Source organism: Catharus ustulatus, chromosome 6 (assembly GCF_009819885.2).
Source record: "Catharus ustulatus isolate bCatUst1 chromosome 6, bCatUst1.pri.v2, whole genome shotgun sequence".
In the NCBI taxonomy this organism is placed as follows: Eukaryota; Metazoa; Chordata; class Aves; order Passeriformes; family Turdidae; genus Catharus; species Catharus ustulatus.
Window position 1 is genome coordinate 23334494 of NC_046226.1, and position 18557 is coordinate 23353050.

Consider the following 18557-nt stretch of genomic DNA (forward strand, 5'->3'; position numbering starts at 1 on the left):
GTTCTGAAGGTGCCAGCTGGATACTGCTTCCCTAATGGAAGTAACTACCACTGTGGGTCTCTGAATCCTGAAGGTCCAGCAAAGTTTCTTTTAGGACCTACCATGACAGAGGCAGATTATGGGCATGTTAAGTTCCTCAGATTCTCAGGTGGGTCTAGAAATATGGATTAATTTACCTTCATCAACATGACAACTCCTTTGAAACACTCTGTGCAGGGATGCAGGGACTGAAATGACATTGACAATGTGCAACAGAGGACACACAATTCTTCTATCATGTTGTATTGCTCCTAAAATATGTAGGATCTATGTTTTTCCAATATACAAACACTGAGATTTTACACAGTATGTAGGTGTCTTGTTTTCATCCAGTATTGACCATGAAGTGGAAAGAAAGAAGTATAGGCATTCTCAAAGATTCTCTTCTTCAGCAAGATGCCAGAGGCTCCCTTGACTGAAGAAAAGCGAATCTCCACAACCAGGAGTGATGAATTCATTTTGATTGCTGCCATTTAAGGAGCTGTAAGTCAAATAGCCCCACTGCCCCGAAACAGCCACATAAAATAATCTATACTGATTATATGAGCATGTATGATATCAAAAACACATCAATTCCAAGATCTATGCAAGTCTGGGCTTTTGAAAAAAACAACCGATCTCTGCTGGCTCTCTTTACCATGTCCATAGATGGTTCAAATAGTGCATATGATTTTAATGAATACCCTCCAAGGACTTCTGCATGTCAGTCAAATACTGAGCAGAAAACACTGGATTTGCATTTCATCCACAAACTGTCCTTCTTTTCACAGTCACTGACTTTGCTTTACTAGGAAAAATGTTATCGAGACAGAAGTTCTTGAGGGCTTTCAAATATTCTCTGCCATCTATCACAGGTAGAGGAGCAGTTCATATTGTTAACCAGCTATCAAGAATTGCTCTCCTAAAACAGTGGCCACCTATTTGTCAGCTGATGTGCACCCATGAGGAAAGCTGTCACCTTTGCAGCATCTGGCACTTTAACCTGTCTGAGGAGTTACTGCTCTCTCCTGCAGGAAAACAGTGAACCAGCACACAACAATCTGATTCTCTGAACAAGGGGTCACCAGGCGGAATCCTCTCACAACCCATAGTTACAGGGAAGTGCCCCTCCAGCCCTCCTAATCACGAACATTTCTCAAACAGCTCGCTACCACTTTATGCTACATATGGTCAGATATTTTCCCATCCACCTTCCCACCTCCTACAGTTCTTTTGTTGCCTTGAGGTGGGTCCAGGAATATTCAAAGTATGAAATAAATGTGTGGAAAAAGAAAAGCTTTTAATAAAATTACTTTCAATGAGATTGTCCCTAATTCACATTAAGGTAGACAAGCAGGCAGGATACTACTAGAAAGGCTGGGAAACATGGCTGACTGGAAAAGCTATTTCAGATGTCATCAAAAGGCAAGGAGATAAGCTCAGAAAGCTGAAAATAACTGCCCTGCTGGTCAACCAGTCGGGGTGCACGGGAGAGAGGCTGCACAAGGCCTTGGGGAGATCCAGGCCATGCAGTGCTGGGGCTCACACTGGGGAAGTTGGCCTAATTAGGGAACATAAGTTCAGCTGCATTTTTGAGATTCCTCCTGGAGAATCTGGCCAACTTCCAGATGAGAGGTCCCCAGGAACAGGCTGGGAGTCCAGCATTTCTACAAGGAACCAGAAGACCTCTGAAAAAAAAAAAAAATGCAAACCCTGTAAAATGGAAGCAGGTAAAAAACCCTGTGCTTCCTTGGATGCTGGATCTTTTTGGTGGAGGGTATTTACTAGAATAATGGAAGAATCAAAAGAGATGACAGAAACCCTGGGACACAGAGGGACAAATGCAGCTCAGCCCAGGACAACCACATAAATGGGAGGGCATACACAGTGTGCAATAGCTACGGGAAATTCTGCCTCAGAGAACCCTCCCATATTCTCAGAAATGCCAATTGCTTCAAGAGCTATCTACTGCCAGTCCACCCTACTCCCAACTGCATGCCTAAGAAGGCAAAACTGTGGCAACGTGCCATATACAAATGCAGCTACCCCCTGGTGAAGGCTCCTCTACAAGCTGAAGATCAGAGGGGAGAACAGGATGCTAGAGAAAAACATTGCAGTTAGACTAAGGTCTCTGGGAATATCAAATTTTTGTTCCAGCCATACACCAACACTCTAGATCTTACTGCAGTGCAAATTGTAGATACAGAAATGACTGCGACTGCTTTACAATTATGACTTCTTAGGTCATGAACGCTCTAAACCAGAATGGAAGGACAGTGCCCAAGCCATTGTGATTATTTTTATGCAAATAACATCCCATGATCATCACTGAGCTGGTGCTGGGTTCCTCACTTGCATATTTCTAAGTTTCAGAGAGTGTAGGGGAGAGCACTGAGGGGATAGCTGCTGCACAGATCCAGACCAGACCAGACCAGACAATGGAATGGGAGTTTGGAGCTGGGTGCCAACCACTGTGCAAGGGTAAGAACTGGGTCAGGAAAATACCGCTCTGATTAAAGGCCCTGATCATATCAAGCCCCAGGCCATGTCTACACCACAGGTGTAGACACACCTGCAAGCAGGATCCATGTGAGTCAGCTCAAGCCTGGAAATTGTCTTGTTTTAGGTATTTCTGGTAATGAAGTTGGTACCTCCCCAGGTAGAGTGCAGGTTGCTTCTCAGCAGGGGATCTCCACATCATTCTGCACTGTATTTTAGAATGCAAATATACTCACTCAACCCCACCCAACTGGGTCACCTAGCAATGTAAGAACACAACTGGCTTTATATTTCAGGTACTTTTTATAGTTGCTCTTACAACAAAGATTCAATGCAAACAATTGTTCCTGACATGCTGACTTAACCTAAAAAGCACCAGCCCATTTTTCCACCCAAATGTTTTAGAAGCACTGGCAACTAGAACTACAAAAGAACTTTGATGACCCCTCTGGAAAGGTCAGATCTTCAAATCCTCTTCCCAGTTGTTGCCTTAAAGCATGCTGTCGCTCAAACATGGAGTGATATAGAGCCACAGAGGCCAGCATCCACCCATATAAGGGTCAGAAATCAAGTGTTGTCCCTGTTTAAAGTCCATGAAGGACCTTGAGACTACCTATGGCATGTCTACCAAAGCACAACTAGAGGATGAGGTCGCAGCTTATCATTACAACTGATGTCTTCCAACTCAAATGTTGTTGCTTTCAGTTAGAAAGTCTTTCCCTATGGTACCAAAATTCTTTTGGCTCCATTTACAAAGCAGAGTGGCTTCAGGAGAAAGGACTGAGAGCGTTCTCAGATTCAGAACAGCTCACAGGCTTGTTATTATATATAATATTCCCTATGGAGGTGGCAAACATTACTCACTACATCTTTGTCAGAGAGGGAAGAGGACAATAAAATCAGTATTTTCCAGCTCAGAAAGGAGATAGCCAGTTTAATCTCTATATTTACAGCATGAGGTTCCAACACTGAAATGAACAGCTGCTTACTTAGGACCTGAAGGTCCCTGAAGGCAAGGAAAAGCCCTACTCCACCTCTGAAGACTAGAAAACACAGGATGGGGATCAGGGTCCCTCACAGGTAATGCAAGGACATGCACTCCCAGAGCTCACAGAATGGGGCCAGAGCTCCACAGAAGGACAGGGTTTCAGACACACTGTCATTCCCAACCACTCTTTACCATCCCAATAGATCCACCAGCCCATCCTAAGGTTATCTCCCTACTACACAGGCACCCAGTGCAGGATATGGATTTTGTTACAAGGATAAGGCATCTGTGAGTCTATTTAGGGAATACCCACAGTGCTTCTGCATAAAGCTCTAGCTTTCCTTTCAGATAGGGACTACTAAAAAAAACTAGTGCAGGGACTTCTCCAAGGTTCCAAAGCAAATCTATGGCAAAGCCACTAAAAGAACCCAGCAAAATCTTGCCTCACAAGCACATTCATACTCCTGCTTATTCTGCCTCTGCAAATTAACTGAAATATTAGGATACACCCTTTATTATACCATTGATTAGTCTTACAGCCTTTGGCTAAATATCCCAGGCAGTCTTGGAAGGCGCAGCCAAATGAGTGATTCAACTGGCAAAAATTCAGATGCAAGATGAGTGGTTTGCCAAAGGATGCAAAACAAGTTTCAGAGCAGGCAGATGGCTAGAGGGCAGGACTTCAGCAGGTACGTTCACATCAACAACCCAGATGGGGCTGTTTGTCAGTATTCATGCAGCTACAAAGTTATCTACAGCATAGCAAGAGGAAAGGGACCAAATCCAGGAAGAGTTCAGATAGTAACACTCAGCAAAGCCCAAAGGGAGTTCAGAGAAGGGTTATATGAGCCATCAGGGGGACGAAGGGGCCAACTTTGGACAAATGATTCAAGAAGCCAAGTATTTCAGATTGGCCAGGCAATGACTAAGGGAGGGATATACTGCAACAATATTTGATCACACTTTATAACATAGAGTTCCACTAACAGTTGACTTGGAAGAGACTTATGATACAATTAACAGAAGTTTGTAAGCATACAGTAGTATAAGTTACAAGCAGCTTACTGATCAGTCAGATTTCTGAACACTCAGTTAACCATTTTATACCATTTACAGACTTTTACAAATGGAAAAATACTATAAAGTGTGACTTTCATGCTTAAAAGCAGAAGCCTGAATAAAGGACACAGGAATTACCTAAACAAGAGGGTTTTCAAAGCAGGGATCCCCTCATACTAAGTAAAATCTCCTTACCAGGCACCATTACATAACATCCCTGAAGCAACAATTGTTCATGTGGAAGAGTCGCATCAGTAAAGTTATTTTAATGAAATTTAGCAGCCAGAAGCAAGAAGGCGTCTGTGGCATGTGACCAGTCAGCACTCAACAGCAGACCTTGGGAATCAATGATTTAGGGCACTGTATGGAGGTGGAATTAGTTCCAGTGAAATGACTGTAAGGACTGGTTCCAGCAAGGCGGGGGGTGGGGGGAAGATTGGATCAATTATCAGTAAAAATTTCTATTAGGCAACCAGTCCCCAAAACTATACCCATCAGTGGGAGGTCTCTTTGCCTGATAAATGGAAAAGTGCTCTGGGCATAGTCCTGAACCATCCATCACTGCCAAATAAACCCAGTGGATCTTTTCTACAATATCATCTCTTGCACTACCAAGAGAAAACTGAGCGAATCTGAATAGTCTTGACTCCTGGTAATGAGCATACCCTTCTGAGGCCAGAATTAATGAGATGGGTGATAGCTGTTTCTTTTCTGGGCTTTAAATTTCACAGATGAATCTACTGTGCTACCAGTATAGGAGTGGTCCTTCAGCAGAAGGAATTAAGAGCACAGGAGAGGGTGTTTTAATTATCTAACAGGGAGCAACTCTAGGCAGGAAAAATTGGGCAACACCAATTCCATGGTTAGGAAGGGGGCAAGGCCCGAAGACTTCAACAGAAACAGGTTGTTCTGAACAGTATCATCCTGGCTTCTAATGCTGATTTAATGCTAAGGCATATTTTAGCTTTGGTGCAGGATAAGAAAGGATATGTGTATTCCTTCTCTGTGTGCATTAGGAGCCTGGTAAGAAGCACTATGACATTATTAACTACAGATTCTGGCATTCAGTGCTGGTGCAATAAAAAGAAAAGACTCAGTAGAAAATACAAAGGCATATGTCCTTGTTACTACTGCCTGGCCTTCTCCTCTGGGGCACCAGCAAGACTTCATCATCCCTGAAGACACATTTTCATGTTAAAAGAGCAAACTAACCATACTGAACAGTAAATCTAGGTTCAGTGAGGTTTTGTACGCTCTTAGCTAATTGCTGTCCTGACTTTTAAATGAAAATAGAGCATCTTTTCAGTGGCCACATATACATCTGTGACCTCAAAACAAGATGCAGCAGCTGATAAGAGCAGCTGTTTCAAAGATAATTAAAAATCTGTCAGCAACAGAAACAGAGGATGCAGGAAAGGCACTGCACCCAAAGCAAACTTCATATTATTCTCCAGTACTAGAGTACCCTCTTAAGGTAGTCTCCAGATGCATAATAGGTTAGTCCTACTAGTCCCCCTCAGAGGAGCCAGTATCTACCTAGAAAGCCTCTAGTCTTACATGGTCAACCTTTTCCTGAGAGTCTTCATCCTAGAAGGGTCAGGAGGGAAAAAGAGAAAGAAGTTAAAAGGAAGCACTATGGAAGCCTGCACAAAACAGCTTGAAGATTGATATTTATGGCTGTCCTGCAGCACATGCTTTGCAACCTTATTCACTTGAACAAAGCACAAAGTTGATCCCACCATTATAATCCATATTATAATCCATATATCCATATGATCCCACCCAGTCATTTATGCAGATGTCAACTGTGATACTTAAAGAAAAAAAAAAATACAAAACAAATGTGACAAGAAGAGAACAGAATTAGTTCTTTCTCCCTATAGCATTATAAAACTCATATTATTCAGGTATGTAGGATCCTAAAAAGATTCACATGGAGAGTCACTGCAGCCATGTCAGAGACCAGAACTGATGCTGGACCAGTCATGCTAGGGGTTATACACTGTAGCAGGCTACAGCCCTTTTTTCAGAAGCTACTGTTTCTCAAGGGAGCCTCAGATTCTCCATAGAGCACAAGCTGTAGCAGTTAGTGTAAGATAAGCATAGTTGATTATGCTGACTAAACTTCAGATACCTTTAGCTAACACTATAAGGGAGCAGCTTGGTTGTGGGGTAGATAAGTAACTCAAGAAAATCAGTCTGTTAATCACTGTGAAAGTTGCAAACTGGTTGAGAACCTTTTAGATGAGCAGACTGTCAGCACCAGCCATTGCAACAACCAGTGCTGTTAGGCACCAAATCCAAGGAGGTAATTAAGAACCCAATAATCCCTATGCTATTCTACAAATCACAATGTTCCGAACCACTCAGGAGGAGAATCTAGAGTATCCTAGATTGAACTATGACTCTACACCAGGAGTATGCAGGAGTATGCATAGGATGGCTGGAAGCACTCCACTAACCCACCCGACTTTTCTTCTGGATTAAATCATCTCTCCTGTGGAACATGGAAGCCATGTGATTCACAAATTGCATATATCTCTGATGGAAGTGGTTTGGTATCTCAGTTCATTTCGTGTCTTTGCTGTCATCTGGCCTTATGATCTTACTATGACAAGAGCAGAGGAAGGCTACATGCAGGTTAGGACAGCTGGGGTACAAAAGTGTCCTTACCAATGAGCAGCCCAAATGAAATCAGATTTGCCCAACTGTTAAAATTCTGTTGGAAGCATGCAGCTGTCAGCCAGGGGCCTGCTTGTTCCCACAGCCAAAAGCAGAAAACCTCTGTGGGGTCCAACATGACCCTAAGCTTCTCTGGATGTACAGAGCCCAAGTGGTAGAAGACTTGCACTATCATGGAAGAAAATCCAGCTGGGCAACACATGTTGGAAAAGCACTTAATTAATCACTTCTTGGAGCAATCTTCCACATGGGTTTCACCCTCAGCAATTCTTTATCATTATTATTATTCTTTACTCATTTGGGTTAGGTAATGGAGTCCCATTAAAACGATGCCTGGATGCCAGCCTAAAGAATCACTGCCAGGAGTGTTTGTAAACTGGCTGGTGGAAGTCCAGATAGCTGCTTTACAAAATTCACCTGTGGGAACATCCTTCCAACATGCAGCAGAGGTGGCCCAAGTTTTTGTCTGTCTACCTGGATCAATGCTGAATAAGGTATTTTTTATAGCAAGAAATGCTTTTTAACTACCACGCAAGGACTACAATTACATAAGCAAGCTTACAAATACCAGCTAGGACAACAAAAGAAGAACATATTTTCAGAAGTGAAAGCACAGAGCCTTTCCCCAGGCTGTGGTGAAATGTGGCAGAGAGAACCAGCAAGGAACTTGATTTTTGGGCAAACCCTGATATAAAGTAATTTTGTCCTACCTGTGTGGAAATATTCTCAAAATAGGGAAAACCTTCATCCTTTAGCTGACCACTGCCCAGTAAAGCAGTCTCCACTCAAAGGATCTAAGAGTGCTGCCAGAGACATTCTGGCAAAATCATACTGAGACTGTAAGAAGCAGAAACCAGGGAACTCTTGAACAAGGTCCCAAGGGAATCACTTCACTGTAGGATAAAGAGAAAATAGACCATGGAAGTAAGTTAACATTAAAATATTTTTGCATACAGATTTCTTACAGAACAGCAAATAGTTCACTCTTGTTGATAGAAGAAACAGGAAAGGAAAAATCTGCTGATACATTTTTTATAAAGGCTTTTCCACTCAGCTTTCCAAACCAATCCCATCAAGAGTTCCAAACCTGGCCAAACAGCTTCTTCTGATGGATGTCATCAAGCCAGCATTCAGGCTGTTTGGTGCAGTGATGTTAGAGCCAGGAAAAAGGTTTGACTTTTATCCTGTAAAAGTGTCCAGAAGTCCTATTAGGACAGGATAGCAAAGATCTTCAACAGATCTCATTATATGACCTGTCCCTCCCATTATCCAAATAACATCACTAGCTTGAGTTTCTCCCATTCTGTCAGAAGCTTGATAGCATCAAGATGAGTAAATGTATCACATCAAGCCACGGGATGCAAAAGGCCTCTCCATGGAAAAAGAGCCACATTACCCCTCTGAAAATGAATGTTTGAAATGCGGAGTTCTGGCATGCAGCAAGCAGACTTATCTCTAGGAATTCCCACTTACAGCATATTCCCCTGGGTGCCCAAGAAATGCGTGCCGAATTGCCAAGGAGCTCTGAAGGCCAGGAACGCACACAGCCTTTGCTGCAGGAGGGTGCCAACTGCACCAATTACAGCAAATAATCATGTTCCATCTTGCCTGGTGAAATAACACATAGCTGCAGTGTTGTTTGTTAGTACTTGTACTTCTGAAAAGGCAGGAATGTTCTGCATGTCACATGGCAGAGTGTGAGCTTTGTGACCTCTCATGAGCCCCTTGAGGAGGTCTTCATTTGAAGATAAAGCAGCTACTTCCATGAAGAATGGGAATTATGAAGTAGAGTTTTGGGCAGAGGAATTACAGATTTGCTGCTGTAGTTAGGAATGTTCTTGTGGGAGATACATACCCATAACAGGAGTTGAAAAAAATTCTAAGGTATCACAATGTTTTCATAGAGCTTGGGGGAAGTGTATTAGGCTACAAGGCACAAGACATTGCAACTATGCCCTGGGGAAGGGGGTTTTAACAACACATTTGTTGTATAGAGCAACACAGAGTTTGGAGTCTCTTTTGGAAGAGAGAGCCCAAGCCAAGCAGAGATCAGCAGTAACCTGATAAGATCTATGCTCCAAGTCAGATGATTTGCCTATTGACTTCAAAATAAAGATCTTTTTAATTACAATAATTGTTCACCGCCTAAGTGAATTTCCTTGTAATAAGCCCAGATGTTGAAACATGGACAGACAGGTATTTTTTTCTTCCTTCAAGCAAGCTACTCTGACTGGAAAGCACTTCCTGGATGCTTCTCAGTGTCATGAAAAGACCCAAACAATAGCACAAATTCGTTCATACCAGAAATCTGAGACGGGTGGAAACTGGGTGGATTGGCATGGAATTACAAAAAAATTTTAAAAAGCGTCAAAGTTAATTAAACCAGTTTTAAAACTCTGAGGAACCTCTGAAGGCAAAATTACTAACCTGAATGCGAAACTGCGTATGAGGGTGTGAATATGGCAAAGGTTTAAAACAAACCCCTTTGTCTTCAAAATCAGTAATAAGAATAAAACCTTCTATGCTGAAATTAATTACTGTTTTTTTAATCTTGTATTTCTTTTGGGAAGATTTCTTATAAAGGTTTCAAGGTAACTGGATGGCTGACTGAGACATCCATTCTAACAGCTGACCTCATCACTTAACAGCAAGCCAAGCCAAAACTACCAGAAGAGTAAAAGGCGATTGCCAATATAGGGTGAAGAAAAAAACAATATTAGTTCTGTTAAATACTCACCTCGGTAACAAATATGCTTACATATAAAAAGCCTCCAATTTTAGAGCAAAGGAAAAGGCTGAGGATTATTTACAGTGGATTTTGTCTTTCTTCCAGCAGCTCCAAGGTTTTCAATTAACACAAACATTTAGCAACAAAGACCTGTCTGAAGGGAGACTATTGACACAAACGATTCTTCCTGGTGGTTAAGATCCAGTACTAACATATTTGAATGTTGTAAGGCTTGAAGTCCTCACCCTTCTGCTGAAAAGCTCACTGCTTTCAAACAGAAACTGTAAAGATTTTTCATTCTTCTCCAGGGTTGCCCAAGGCCTGGAGTCCCTATGATCTCTTCCCAGCTATTGAAATGGCTGTCATGTGAGCAGTAAGCACAAGGACAAGCAAACTGCAGTAAGGTGCAGACCATCAGCTGTACCTGTACCTCTTCCTGGTCTCTTTAAAACCAGGGAATCAGCCCATGAACTAGGATGGCCAGTTCCAGCAAGAGAACAATCTGACAGTGAGCCATCCTAATGTGGAAGCCAGCCAATGATTACACCCCTTAAACCACTGGGTGGTTTCTGTAAGACTTTCTTTACCTATAAGGTTGATGGTTACTTCTATTTCTTAAAGTCTGCACATTCCTTCACAGAATCCATCCTGAATGCCTACAGCATATCCAAGGGGAGAATCCCTAGATGGAAGATGATTCTCCATTATGACTATCAAAAGAAAATCATATCAAAAGCATACTTTCTCCAGAAAAAAAAAAAAGCCTGCTTTAGAAGGTGTTACTGTAAGCTAAACTGTCAGTGCTATTTTCAACAGCATCACAGGGACTCAAAGGAAAAGTCCCCCCACAACCACTTTGGCACAGATGTCTGGGACACAGCTACTCAGTGTAATAGGAAAGTTTTGTCACTGCACAAGGAATCAGGGAGTAGTCACTCTAAGACAGAAGGTCCCAGGGGTCTGAGCAGAGTAACTTGAAGCAGAGTTGGTGCCAGGGTAGCCAGCAGGGCAAAACAGGTTTCCAGTTTAAAGGAGCCAAGAATATGGTATGCTGGAGACCACTGACTGGCATTGCAAAAAGATAAGCATCACCTCATTTAAACAAATATCACTGTCAACAAGGTGGAAGTCAGATAACACTTTTGTCCATCTGGTATGTATCAGGGAGCAAAACTGGTATGTCATCTCTTGAGAGCTGCTCCTTCTAGCAGGAGATGCCTGTGGAGAAGCGATGCTAACATCCAACAGCAAGCTTCTGGGAAGAATTTCAACATTCTGCAACACTAAGCAAAAAAAAAATAATTGAAATAGTTCAGATCTATTTCTGGATACTTGAGGATGTTGCCTCACTCTCCTAAGAAAGAGGGGTTCCTGACCCCCTTCTACCATTTGAAGATGTACTGATAGAACAGCCTCTGAACCAAAGTTTTCCTCCAAAGACAAGTGGGAACTGAGTTTGCACATTGTTATCCACAAGGAAAACTCTCATATGCTGCAAAGCTGGCTCCTAGCACAACCTTTGCAGCTGTGCACAGAGAAAATGAAAAAGAGCATCACTACACAAACTTGATAGAGACCATGTCAGATGTACTCTGGCTCTAGCAAAACAAAGCACAGAAGTAAGGCATCTGTTTATCTGCCTTGCTACCATAGATGGTGGCAAAACTGGTCAAAAAAATGATGTGCCTGCTCATATTTTAATTCTAGAAATTAAAATATCAGGAAGATATGTATGCACAGGAGGGAGATGCTCCAAGTCCTGTATGATACTACTCTCCATAGTTGACATGTGAGAAACCATAGCCCTAGATAGCCCCATGTGGAAACTATTATACAAAGAGCAACATCAGGAAAGGGACAGAGCAGTCACATGAGTCCCAAGTCTAAGGATAAAATTCAACGGGCGAAGCACACCATGCAGGAAGGAACGTCAGAAGAAATTAGTAATTCTCCATTGGAGACAACAGCAGGACGACAAATCCTCCTGACAGGACACCCACCTCTCCAAGAGAAGCAGACGGGGAATTCTTCCTGCTGAGATTTTCATCTGTAAAGAGGTCTTGGCGGGCTCGACGGCCCATCTTTAGTACCTGTAGTGCAGGGGGAAACACGAAGGAGCACAGGACACCCAGTTACTGGCAAAAGCCGTTTCCTTGCAGGGAGCACAAGGCAGGGCCGTGCATTGCGCCCCGCCCCGCAGCGAGGCGCGGTGCCCTCACAGTGCAGAGGCATCATTTGCCGCAGGTGTGAGCTCCGCAGCCGCCTCCCGGCCCGCCCCGGCCGCGCTGCTCGGCCCCACCGGCGGCCGCTCGGCTGGGCTCGGCCCGGCCCTTCCGCGGCACGGCGCCCCACGGCAGCCGGGCCGCTCACCCCCGCGCCCGCTCCGGGCCGCGACCGGACCGCGGTCCAAGGCCCTGGAACCCCTGGCTCGGAGAGGCTGGGCCCGGGCCCCCTCACCCCGGCGACACCGCTCCTCCGCGGCGCCTCCGCTCGCTCCGGATCAGGCTCCATCCGCCGCCGCGGCCGCCGGTGCTTCCGGCGGACAGCCCGCCCCGCCGCCCCGGCAACCGCGGGCACGGCCCCGCCGGGCCCCGCGCTGCCCGGGCACCCGCCCCCGGCCGCCGGGCCGCCACAGAAACACCCACCCCGCAACAGTCCTAAAACCTTGGTCTGACTAATGCGGACAGCAGTGCTGCAACACCTCATGCGGGTGCTCTGTTAGCCCGTTCTAATTGCATTTGCGGTGCGGCAGGCCAGGAACAGTCGGACGCTCTGCCTTCTCCAGCTTTTTGACGAAGACACTTTTTAAGTTCCCCCTAAGGCAGAGAATCCTAGCCTTACAGATCTGTCTCATGATAGATGCTTTTGCCAAAGTCTCCTGATGGCTTCTGATGCTCTTCCCAATCCTCCCTGGCTCTCAAACACAGCTTTCCAGATGGGGCAGGCGTCCCCAGAGCCCACGGTGGAGGCAGTGCCAAGGATCAAATGTAAGCACCATGATCATTACACACATGCTTCTCAACTGTGAGTTGTGCAGAGATTTCCATCGAGCTGTATAAAACGACCCCAGTCTGTTTCTTGGCTGCACACATGTACAGATTAATTGTAAATAGATCTGGTTTTAGCTCCACATGTTAAACAAACATTCAGTTTTCCAGTACTTTGTCCCTTTGCCTATATTTTCTTCTGCTCACATTCCTCACATTTTTCACCCATCCTCATTAGCCTAAATAATTTATCCTGCTGCTACAATAAAGAACTGTACCACACCACAAACTACACTGCTAACACTTTGCCATGATGAAAATTGACTCTGTAAGTCTAAACATTTAAGCCTCCCAGGAATACCTTTTACTAAAGGCACCAGATTTCACTCCATACCTGCTTAGCTTTCGTAGAAGCTCATGGTTTGGCTGAGGAACTTCAAGTCATCTAAATAAATTGCAACAAATCATTCTCCTTTTTTCCATTCCTACTGACATGTTCAAGTAGTTGTGCTGTGATGATCTAAGGATTAAGTGAAATAAGATTTGTGGGCAGAGGTAATAACTTTTTATTAGACCAACTGATATAGCTGGAAAAAAACATAAAATAAGGGTTTCTGTGCCTGAAAGCTTGTGTGTTTTTTCCAGCTATATCAATTGACCTAATAAAAGATATGATCTCCCTTTACAAACCTTGACATGTTCAAAGAATTCAGTAAGTGAGACATGATTTTCCTTTTTTGGAGCCAGGCTTACTGGGCTTTATGAAATTATGATCTTCCATATACTTTGTTCTTTTCATTACAAATGCAAGCATTCATGAGGTAGAGAGGGCAGTTTACACCTAGTTCCATGCTTTGCCACAGGGCTATGGGAATATGGCCCAGCATTTCCCAGTTCTCCCCAACTCCTCCAAATAGCTGCTGCAACAACAGCTACACAGATGCCAGGAGACAGAAGGGACTATAGCTCTGGGCTTACAATAAATACACTCACAGCTGACCTTGATCAGAAAAAGAGCATCCTAAGAGGAGCATGATAACATCCAAAGCAATGTCTGCTAAATCAGTAAGGCATCCCTGAGTCAGGAATTCTTGGGTTAGAGTACACTGCCAGCTGTGCTCCCACACAAGTGGCTGGCAGGGTGACTCTCCCAGAGCCAGGATAGAGCCATACAGGGTGCCACCCTGGACAGACAGACCATGAAGCAGTGTGACCAGTGCATTCCCTTGTTTGGAGCAGCCCTCCCCCTCCAAGCTTCTCTGGGTCCCCATCCCAGATAGTACACCTGTACTTCCCATCTCCCCCCAAAACACTCTGTGCTGCTTGCTGCCTGCCCCAGGGAGAGAAGTCTCAGGCCATTTGAGGGAGGGTGAAGTCCATGTGCAGGAAATAAAACATGTAAGGACTTGGGGAACCGAGCCTTGCCTTGGAATTTTGACTCCTGACTTTAGAGATTCTCAGTGAAAGAGAGGATCAGATATGCAGAAAGAACAAAACCTAAAATCTGTCCTACCTCAAGTCCCTCTGGACTCCATTTGGAGTGGGGTTTGTCATCTACCCCTGAAAATTTTGCCTGCTTGAGGAGGGAACAGGAGGAAAAGAGTTTTCATCCGTCATTTCATGTTGTGGCTAAAGTGGACTTTGCTTGCCTTAAGCATTACATTTTCTGGACAGTTTAATTCTCTTCTGTCTTACTGGTGACACCATAGGCAGCATTTGACCCTGGGCCTAGATTGGTTCCACTCAACCAACCAAGAAGAAGCCAGGTACCAGGACAAATGTCAGGTGCTGCTGTATTTGTCCAAAGCTGGTTTCAATTCTTGCTTTCTATCCAGTTCAGATCTGTGGTGCCAGGGTTTCTCTTTCTCACTGCACAGTTTCAGGTGTATTCAGTCTGCCTTACCTGTTTGGTTTTGCCCTCACTGTAAATCACATTGCTGCCACCCCCTCTCCGCTGAACAGCAAGTAAGAACTATGCAAGCATTCCTTTCATGGACAAGTTCTCACATCTAAGCACGAACTCTCTCCCTCTGGTTTCAACACAAACCTGATCACACAGAATAGGACTAACAGAGTCCCCCATTAGTGCTGTTTACAGTTGATTTCTCCTTGACTGGCAGACATGAACAGAGCTTGTGTCTGGTCCTCCTATCCCTGAGAATAGTCTGGGAAAGCAATCACACTTGAGCCCTCCCGTATGCTTTCTGGTCCTAGACCCCCTTTAAAGCATGGCAGACACATGTAGTTACAAGCTACAGCTATGGTGGAAAGCCCACACGGCAGCACAATGACCACCTTATTCAGAGTGGCCAAAGGTTTTCTAAAGCAGCTCTTTGACAGCAATAGGATTTATGGGATGCGGGACAATTCAGTAGCAACAAGTGACACAGCTCTGCGCTTCCTTCCTCACCCAATCTTCACATCAGGCAGCCAGCCAGACTCCCAATTTTGATATGGGCCAATTCATTAAAACATTAAGCTTCCACTGGGAAGTGAAGCACTCAGCAAAGAGTGTTGCTGCATCTTGCTCCACACTAGCAGCATGCTGGCAGCTCCAAGCATCTCAGTTTAATTTTTCTGCAGGTTTTTTTCCTCCACGCACCTCTCAAGTATCTACCCCATCTCTAAGGGGTTTTGGAGGGGGGGGAAACAACTGCAAATACAGTAATTTCACGACCATAAGGCGCACCGGACTATAAGGCGCACCCCCCGGGAGCCGGCACATTTTGCAACTTTGTAGATCAGATAAGGCGCACCGGTCTATAAGGCGCACTTCCGGTTTTGGGGGGAGATTTTAGTCAAAAGGGTGCGCCTTATAGTCGTGAAATTACTGTACTTTTTTGTCAACTCCAGAACAAAATTCCCTAACAATTGTAAAGCTCCAACCAAGATGTTCCTCCCTCTGGAAGGTGGAAGGGGCTTTGACAGGCAGCAAATGCCCACACATTTGCCTGTCTTGATCTCCATGAGAACAGATGCTGTTCATGTCACACCAGCCCCAGCTCAGACTATCAAACCCCAGCCAGAGTTGCTAAGTGTGAAATATTTCCTATGGTACTCACATGTTCAGTAGCCCTGTCAGGCTCTCCCTCAGCCTGGCTGAGTACAAGATGTGCAACCTGTTAATGACTGCTGCTCACAGCCACCAGCATTTCTTCCAGTGTCTGTAAGACCACAGGGCTTCCCCATCCCTTTTCAACCCACAGAGCAACACTTGAAGCAGAAAGTGAGTGGCCCAATACTGGAACCAGCAGGACACCTACATCCTTCTCCACTATTACTTCCAAGAAGTAAGCTCCAGCTGTCAGCTTGTAACAGAAAAGTCTGATCTCAGCCATTAGCAACATAACCTTGCATTTTGTGCTATTGCATTTCATCCCATTTCTCCTGTATTAGCCTTCAAAATTGCCTACACCCTCCTATAGGATATCCCAGTCCTCTCCTGTATTGACAAATTCTCCGGTTTTGGATAAGCAGCCAATTGCATCAGCACATCCATTTTGGTGTGCCAAGATCATTAATAAAACCTGGGCCCAGGACCAGCCTCTGGGAAACTCTGGTAATTTCTTATCATTTCTGTACTTATCTCCATCTTAACTAATAACTCACCATGCAGCACTGTAGCAAATGGATTACTGGAGTCCAAAGCAATCAGTTTGACTGCATTTAGTGCAACTTCCAACCTGGCAGCAGAGTAGAGGAGATCCCAGTGGGGAAAAGCATCCAAAATTCATTTCAGAAGAAACCTGAGAAGGTCTAGAAACATCCGTCCCAATCTACAAAATAATATTCCATGGATAGTTAACATCAACAGTCAGAATTTGCATCTTCAAGGGAAAATTTGCCTGACATCATCTTGAAGCCATTAGATCTTGTTAAGTCTTTGTCTGCTCCATCAAAGAACTCTTAATTCCTCTTCCCAAAGCACAAGCAAACAGTGAGCAGCTCACCCTCATATCTCCTCAGAGCTGCACAAAATGGCTCACAGGGTATTCAGCACCCCCAGCTGCCCTGAACTGGATTTGTCAACCTGTCTGTGTCTTGGATGAGCCCCTGTCCTTGGAGCTTGCAGTGCTCTCCCAGCGCAAGGCCCTCGAACATGCAGGTAAGGGAAGGCTGTGACTGGTGTTTCCAGATGCCTCCAGCTGCACTGCTGCCTGCTGTTGCTGGACACCACTGCTCCAAGGGGGCACACCTCTCCCAGAACAGGAAGATCCAGGACTTGCTTCCACAGAGAGTTCGGCCCACATCCCACCTTGCCCACAGCCACCGTACCACCAACCTAGCGGGTTGGCTGGCTCCTTCTGCAGCGCAGACAGTGCTGCGAGAAGCTGCCATGGGTTGGGAAGGCACAAAGCCTCCGGCTCAGGGGCTGTCCCTCTGCTGGCCCCGGGAGAAGGGCTGGGTGCTGGGGGCAGGGTCCAGGTGATGCCAAGAGGCATCTCGCTCGCTCCACTGACCGGGAACCTCTCTCTGCTCTTCAGGGCAGCAGGCACGGGCCTAGCCCGCAGCACTGAGGCGGGAGACCGCTGTGGCTGGTGGCCGCAGTGAGGGCACAGCCCGGGAGAGAGACCCGAACAGGCCCGGGATATGAATTAAAACCCCATCCACAGCCCATGCTTTGTCTCCCGCCTGTGGTCCTGCCCCCCTCCGAGGGCAGCGGATGCCCGATGCAGCCCCTTCACAGTAGCGAGGGCTGCCGTGTCCGGGCAACCCCCAGAGCTCTCGCTGCCACCTGCCTTCAGGGCTGAGGGGCATCGCCCTGACCGTGCGGTCACCGTGCTTCGGCCGCGGGGCCGCCAGTCCCGCCGCAGCCCCCCGGCCGCAGCTCGGCGGCCCCTCCCTCCCTCGGAAAGAAACCACATCAGGAAAGTATTCGGGGTATTTTTAGCGGCTTTTAATGCGATTTCGCAGCTGGAAGCCGGAGGGGCCTGCCCGCGCCTCCCGGACCACCGCGAAGGGCCCGCCCGCCGCCGCGCGAGTGGCGCCAGCAGGGGGCGCCCGCGCGCCGCCGCCGGGGCGGTGCGGCGGCCACGTCGGAGGGCGCGCGGGGCCGCCCCGCGCCGAGGGGCCCGGGGTGCGCGGGGCGAGGCGCCCCCGGCCAGCGCGGGGGGCGACGGGGGTGGGGAGGGGGGGGGAGCGGCGGGGGCTGTACGGCTGCTGGAGCCATTAGCGCGGGGTTGGCGCGGCCGAAGGCCGGGCTTGGAGCTCCCTCCCCCCCGCGAGCCCCGTCCCGGGGACGTCATGGGAGGGAGGTATAAAATTTCAGCGTCGGGGCCGGGGGAGCGGCAGTGTGCGCGGGCGGGCTGGTGTGGAGCGGTGTCAGTGCACGGACTGGGGCACGGCGGCCGACGGAACCCACGGGCGCAGCGGACGGCCCGGAGGCAGCGCTCCCGGCTGGGCGAGAATCGCCGCGGTGCCACGCTCCCGGGCGCCGAGGGCCGGGCACCGGGCGATGTAGGGCGCGGGGCCCGGCGGGGGCATGAATGGTGCAGCGAGAGGGGCGGGCGCGGCGCTCCCCCCGCGGCGGCGGGGCGGCGCGGGCCGCTGACACGTGCGGCGGCGCGGCGCGGCGGGGCGCCCCCGGCTCCGCGGG

General features: G+C 46.8%; 1 protein-coding gene across 5 annotated transcripts in view; it reads right to left on the reverse strand.

Annotated features, from left to right (window-relative positions):
- IFT43 (intraflagellar transport 43) overlaps positions 1-12917 on the reverse strand; it is a 45110-nt gene extending 32193 nt beyond the window's left edge. For 2 of the 5 annotated variants that reach the window (XM_033062094.2, XM_033062093.2), the window contains exons 1-3: positions 12432-12508; positions 11975-12064; positions 6122-6151 (exon numbers count right to left, since the gene is read on the reverse strand). In XM_033062094.2, coding sequence (XP_032917985.1) covers positions 6122-6151; positions 11975-12064; positions 12432-12485 — 174 coding nt within the window. In that variant the 5' untranslated portion in view covers positions 12486-12508. Of the gene's footprint in view, positions 1-6121; positions 6152-11974; positions 12065-12431; positions 12509-12815 lie in introns of those variants that run through there. The other 3 variants (XM_033062096.2, XM_033062095.2, XM_033062097.2) reach the window with 2 other exon arrangements.
- Between the last annotated feature and the right edge of the window lie 5640 nt (positions 12918-18557).